This window comes from Notolabrus celidotus, chromosome 16 (assembly GCF_009762535.1).
Source record: "Notolabrus celidotus isolate fNotCel1 chromosome 16, fNotCel1.pri, whole genome shotgun sequence".
In the NCBI taxonomy this organism is placed as follows: Eukaryota; Metazoa; Chordata; class Actinopteri; order Labriformes; family Labridae; genus Notolabrus; species Notolabrus celidotus.
Genome location: NC_048287.1, coordinates 14,362,835 through 14,369,500, shown reverse-complemented (window position 1 = coordinate 14,369,500; position 6,666 = coordinate 14,362,835). Strand labels below are relative to the sequence as shown.

General features: G+C 42.6%; 1 protein-coding gene across 1 annotated transcript in view; it reads right to left on the bottom strand.

Moving 5' to 3' along the window:
• Positions 1–5,691: 5,691 nt before the first annotated feature.
• LOC117828319 (calcium-binding mitochondrial carrier protein Aralar2) overlaps positions 5,692–6,666 on the bottom strand; it is a 32,347-nt gene continuing 31,372 nt past the window's right edge. The window contains 1 exon segment of the mRNA XM_034705358.1: positions 5,692–5,855. Coding sequence (XP_034561249.1) covers positions 5,692–5,855 — 164 coding nt within the window.

Genomic DNA, 6,666 nt, shown 5'->3' with positions numbered 1-6,666 from the left:
GTGTGCTCTTTACACGTTCCATCAACAAACGTCAACTCCTGGCCTCCAAACAGCTTCATTCCTGTATATGTTTGACTGTCAGGAGGCAGCCCTCAGATCATAGGTAAACATAGTTAAGAGATGTGTGCGGTGCACAGAGGACTCTATACACTGTCTGTGTACTGTACAGCATCACTGCAGCACAGCGCACTCTGAAGAGCCAGGGTGATGAGGAGAGGATAGAGAGAGGCTTCATGTTGGCTTTTATGAAAACATGATGATGATGATTATGAGTACATACTCATACTTGTTCAATAAAGAAATATTTCTTGCTGCCAGAATTCACATATACATATAATTTAGCTGGGTTTTTTCATACATTTCTGTCTAAACTTTTGCTTTGAACCAATTCCTCTCTTCACTCTGATCTGTTCCTCAGCTGCTTACATTGCAGTGCATGACTTTACAGCGGTAATTCTTCAATCTTATCAGTTTGTTGTGAGCTACATCCCTCTGTTCTTTAGTTCAAACATAACCAGTCCACATATTACCCAATTGCCATGCTTTTTCTGTATTTCTAGAACTACTTCCATATTAACAAAGATTCTCCCTGCTATTAGGTTAACGCCCTAACAGTATAGCAATGTAAATTCCCCCTTTCCTTTTCAGCCACGCTTGCTGCTACATTGTTATTATCATGATACGACCCTGAACAATCTGACAATATCTGCACCCAAATGGACTTGAAGCACTTTGTTACTCTTACTGATCTTGTTTCCTCTTGTCTAGATCTTTGCTTGTGTTGTTCTTGTTCTCGTATGTACGTCGCTTTGGATAAAGGCGTCTGCTAAATGACATTGTAACATTGTCTGCTAAATGACATTGTAACATCTAATTAGATAAGGTTTTATGATATTCAAAATCATCTCTGGGTGGGAGGTCTGTCCCTCATCATCACTCTCACACGGAACTGGAACCAAGTGCCACACGCATGTGTTTCGCCTGTAACATCGACGTGATACCGAAGCTTTTTTTATTGTATAATATATAAAAACAAAAATAATCACACCAGAGCACAATGAAAACTTGGCCAAGGCCTTTTAAAACTGGCTACAGACTTACACATCCAACAGCCAGGATTTCAGCAGCCGGTGGGACTGTAACATCTTTGTGTCTTTCCTCTCACAAAGTCATTCTGGTGGAAACATAAGGCGTTAGATAATATCAAGCTGTGACAAGGATTATTTTAATGCTAGTATAGTGGAACATGATATTAATTGAGTTGTACTATATGCCACACCTTGAGCCTGGTTTATAGTTCTGTGTTGACACTACGCCTTAATGGCTGACGCTGTTGTGAGCACTACATATTTGTGCGTAGGAGTGTCCATGTCGCTCCACAATACTCCGTCTAAACTACAACAGCGAGTCGGAGCATAATATTTTAAACTGGAGCAACAAATGTTGTTGTTGATCACACTGCACGTATTGCAAAAAAGGTCACAGTGGCAGTTCTGGGGAGGGGCCAACAGGGGCCAGTGCCCCTGTAAAACTGAACCTGGACCCCCCTGTGGCCCCCCCTCCACATCAAAATAATATTATACAATAAAAAAAGCTTTGGCATCACGCCGATGTTACAGGCGAAAGACATGCGTGTGGCACTTGGTTCCAGTCCCTTAGAGCGCTAAGGGACTCATGTTAAGTGTAAACAGCCAAACAGCTGCTGTCAGTCTGCATTTTGATATAGTACACAGTAGTATATATGTCTAGTATATAGGGATGCACTGATGTTTTGCCAGTTTGTTCTCAGCCAGTCCTCGCCCTTCTCAGTCTCTTTGGTCAGGGTTGAATGTTTCCCTCTGACAACACCCTTGGCCCCAGCATGGCCTCCCTAGTATAATTGGTCTAGAACCGCCACTGCATGGTCATACAGCAAAATGTTGTAAATGCAGAAAATACAAAGCTGACCAATCACAAGGCCTGCAGTCTGCGTAGTTTCCATGCATTTTTTTGTTTTCTGTTTTTGTGAGCTGATTTGTCCCTTTTGGCACAAAGTAGTTAAGCTGCAGCAGCATCTTCCTGCTTCCTTATGTGATCAAAATAATGACACACATGGCTCAGTTAACAAGTCAAGAATTCAACAGAATTCAAAACTTGGAGTTTGTGCGACCATCTACAAGCTACTATCGAAAAACACAGCAAAAAAATTTTTCACCAAATGATCGAGCTGAATCAAAGTTTTCTGCCTTACTATCCTATGAAATGTTCTTTTTACTATTTATCTTATTTTCCTTCTCAAATTGGGAAGGCTTTCCTGTGTCCTCCACTATTTTTATCTCTTTCCTTTGTTTTTATTCTGTAAACAAACTGACACAAATTTTTTGGGGAGATTGATGTGATCACATTTAGTTCCTGTCTGTGTAGAGCTGCATCGAGCTAGCAACGGTCTGTTCTTCATAGCAACGGATAAATAACAAACCATTGCTATGGAGTATTGACCAATCAGTACCAAGTATTTCACACAGTCATGTAATAATATTTCTACAAAGTAGGTCAGGGTTGGCATTCATTCCTGAGTTATGTGTATAGTATTACGTATTGTAGAACTCAATCCAAGAGGACAGAAGCGTTTAAAGATATACTGTCTGTGTACATGTGTGTGTGTGTCTGTGTGCTCTCTAACGCAGAGACTTACTGTGAGCTTTATGGCTTTCTCAGACGCCACACCCAGTAGCTGTGGTACAAGACCTATCATTAGAAAACGATGAGATGATTAGAAAAAAAAAGGGAGCAGTGGTACCCCTACCCACTCACTCACTAACACACACACATGGACATACATACATATACATATACCACTTCCACACACTCAACATGATGTGCGGCTTCCCACTGCATGCGTCCGTCCCTGCAGGATCCCCCAGGCTCTAATGAAATCTATTGATGTGGAGTGTGGGGACATCAGAGTAGCAACAAGAGAGAGAGGAGGACGGGGTAAAAGAGAGGATGAAGAGAGGGAAACTGCTTCCCAGAATAGGAAAAAAAAAGGGCAGAGTATAAAACAAACCGACCAAAAGTTTACACAGACCTCAATTACAGCCCAGAGCAGGATAAAAATAAACAAAATAATCACACCAGAGCACAATGAAAACTTGGCCCCCTACCCAGAACCAAAGCAAGAAGTACACTCACTCACACACAGACACACATATGCACACAGACACATACTTTTCCTCAAAATAGCAAACACTGTTAATAATCTACTGAGAGAGAGAGAATGTGTGTGTGTGTGTGTGTGTGTGTGTGTGTGTGTGTGTGTGTGTGTGTGTGAGTGTGTGTGTGTGTGTGTGTGTGTGTGTGTGTGTGTGTGTGTGTGTGTGTGTGTGTGTGTGTGTGTGTGTGTAGGAGACCATGGAGTGTGGCCTTGCTATACACACAAATACACATACATAATCATATATTCAGTTTGGAGGTTGGCAAAAAGTGCCTGCCTGAACCTCATAACAGAAGCAAAGCTGAAAAAAATGTCTTCCAAAACACAGAAAAGACACGCGGAATGATGCAAAAATACACATAATGTATTTTAGGTAAATTCACCCCCTTAATAAAACCCTGAAAGATGTTTTGTTTCTTTGCTGTTTTAAATCAGAATATTACAATTTGTTTCAGCACTGCGCAGTTGGTTCCACATTTTTCTCTCAGAGGCTTTCAGTGAAAGCACTTTCAACTTATATTACATAACTACAGTAGGGCTGTAGGGGTACCTGTCTGCCCGGCTACCTGGAGCCAGACCTGTCTGTCTCTGCGTCTGTGAAGCCATTTCACTCTTGACGTCTCTTATGTTTCCCACAGAAATTCAAGCATTCAAGTTTCCTCTTGGGAGCCCACTGCTGTCAATCAAAATCATGGGGTTTTAAAAAAAGGCTTTGCCACTGTTCCAGGGGACCCTTTTTTCAATTCTTCTTCAATCTGACCCCAACAATGCCGACACAGACACCCTAACCCCTGTTTCTGAAGACAGGGCAGGTAGTCATTAGTCGTGCCCTGGTATGTGCGTACCTGCCTGTCCGAGTAGTCGCCTGCCTGTCCGTGTGTGCACGCCTACATACTTGTGTGTCTGCTCAGTGTCTGTGTGTGTGTTTGAATGAGTGTGTAAGTTCAGACGTGCAGCATCAGCACAACATGACACAGGCTTAAAGGTATGTGGCCTTGCGTGTCACGTTCATTGTCCTGCTCTGAAAGTCCCCGGCCGGCCGGTAATCACTTCAAAGGAGACAGGTCAACAGACAGGTGAACGCACACCGCCCTCTGTCCACCCTACACTTTTCTTCTCCTCTCGTCTCCTCTACCCTCTCTTTGATTGTTCACACTACCCCTGTGTCCTTTCTTCTCTTTCATCTCAGCTCTTTTTTATTTTCTTTATTGTCTGCCTAGTCCTTATAATGTCCTCATCATACTTGGCTTGTTAGTTTGTTCAGTGTTTATAATACATTTATTTATTTACCTTCATGCATAGAAGTCAGGATTTTTGTTCACTCCCCCTGAAGAGATAATGGCAGATAGTTTTGCTCTTTCAGTGATTTGGGTAAGTAAGCTACAAGTCAGAATCAGAATCAGGAACACTTTATTTATCCCAGGGAGGGAAATTCGGTAAGTCCACTACATTCCTCTTGCTCTCTTAGCTTCTTTTGTCTGATAAATAATCCAAGTCAGCCACCAGAAATGGGATTTAACTCAGGAAGTAAACAAAAGGTAAACTAACGTATTCACCTGCTAATGAACTGGCCCCAGGTGTAAGCTATGAAGGCTGGGTGTAGCTGCTTTGACAACTTCCTGTTGGCCAACCGGGAAGCAATCTCCTGTGTTAAAAATTGAGACCAATGCGGTGTGCAAAAGACTTTAGTTCCTCAAGTGTCCATTTGATGCCGGCTGCAAAAGCCAAGAATCCCCATCTGGTCCCATATCGGAGTGCCAATATTTGCAGCAATATTAAACTTGTTTAAAACCCGGTTTGGGTATGTAGCTAATTAAATTTTCAGTACATGCTGTAGGGGAGTACATTTTTCTATAATGAATCCATTACGATATAATAAAGGGTAAAATTCAAACATACATTTGCAGAATTAGAGATATGGCTGTGTTGACAGACAGGTGGACACATTGTTATTATTTGCCAGCAGGCTACAAGCCTGCCTCATCCAGCCCAACATGGTGCCCACCATTGTTGGGCATCAAAAAGAATCTCCAGAAACCAATGGGTGACGTCATAGAGGTAACTACGTCCATGTTTCATTTAGCCTATGGGGCCGAACCCGTCACTCCATAGACCCTTCATCTCATCTAAATATGGACCCTTCTGGCTCCTGAAAACCAACATGGTGGCGGCCAGTCTTCAAAACTAATAAGTGATGTCTTAGTTGCTACGTCCATTTCTATAAAAGTATATGATGTAAACCTTTGCTTGCCCATTGCTTGCAAACACAACCATGGGAACCACCATGGCTTTCACAGCTCTGTTGTTGTGGTCATTTTTATATGCTCAAAAGAAAGAACTGGAAATCACATTATGCATATGTATTAGCTCAAATAAGCTGCAGTAACCAAAGTTGTATTATTGCAGGATGTGAGATAAACTTTGCATCACTTTTTATGATTTATAATGCGTTTTAAAACATAGTAGACACATTCAATAAAGAGGTGTTCATTTGTTGTTCAAACACACTGACCTGAGTAAAGGACCTTGCAGCATACCATGTTCTTGAAACTGTCAAAGCTGATCATGTACACAAGCTCTCCCACATGGAAGACACTGCTCCTCTGATTCTGCATGCATGTCTTCTTAAGATCATTGAGGAATACTGCTGTAGCACCCAGAGCTACAGAGAGCAAAAACAAAACTTTTACTCACGTTATTATGCAAGTGTGTGTTTTAAAACCTTTTTTTCACTTCTTTTAATACTCTATTTTTGTTTACCTGATTATTTGTTACACGCATTCATTTAAACAGTTCAACATTATCACCCCACCAGTGCCCTTAATTCAGTTTTTCTAATATGACCCTATAGCAGGAAGAGGAGGACAAGACGGAGGAGGAAGGGGAAGTCAGTTTGAACGTGTTTTGAGTCCCCGATTCTTCAGCTTGTCAGACGGACACAAACAAAAAGAACCGACCCAAGGCAACAGACTTAATTAGAGAGAGAGAGAGCAAGAAGAAGGGATGGCGGACCCATACCTCCTTATTAAGTTGTCTCCCGTGGGATAGGAGGAGGAGAAGAAGGGAGGAATGAAGGAAGAGAGGGGGAGGAGGAGGCGTAGGAAAACAGTGGGGAGTCTGAAGCCAAACACAAGACCTGGGCACCACCCTTTACCCCCCGCCCTCATTCTCCTTCTGATCAGTCACACAGGTACAAAAGATTCCACACAGGAGGGTTTTCCCATGGCAGAGAGGCGAGAGACAGGACAGAGTGAGACAGAAGGAGGATGAAGAGCGGAAAGAGATAGAGAGGGAGAGATTGAGCGAGAAAAAGTAAGAGAGGGAGCAATTGTTGTTCTTGTAAGCAATGCAAAGGGCAATAGAGGGGCCATTGTCCTCCCTCTCCCTCTCTTACCCTTTTCTTATGAAGACAGCAGAGGGCGGGGGCAGGTAGGCACGCAAGCAGCTAGGTGGGTGGATGGGCGGTTGGGTGA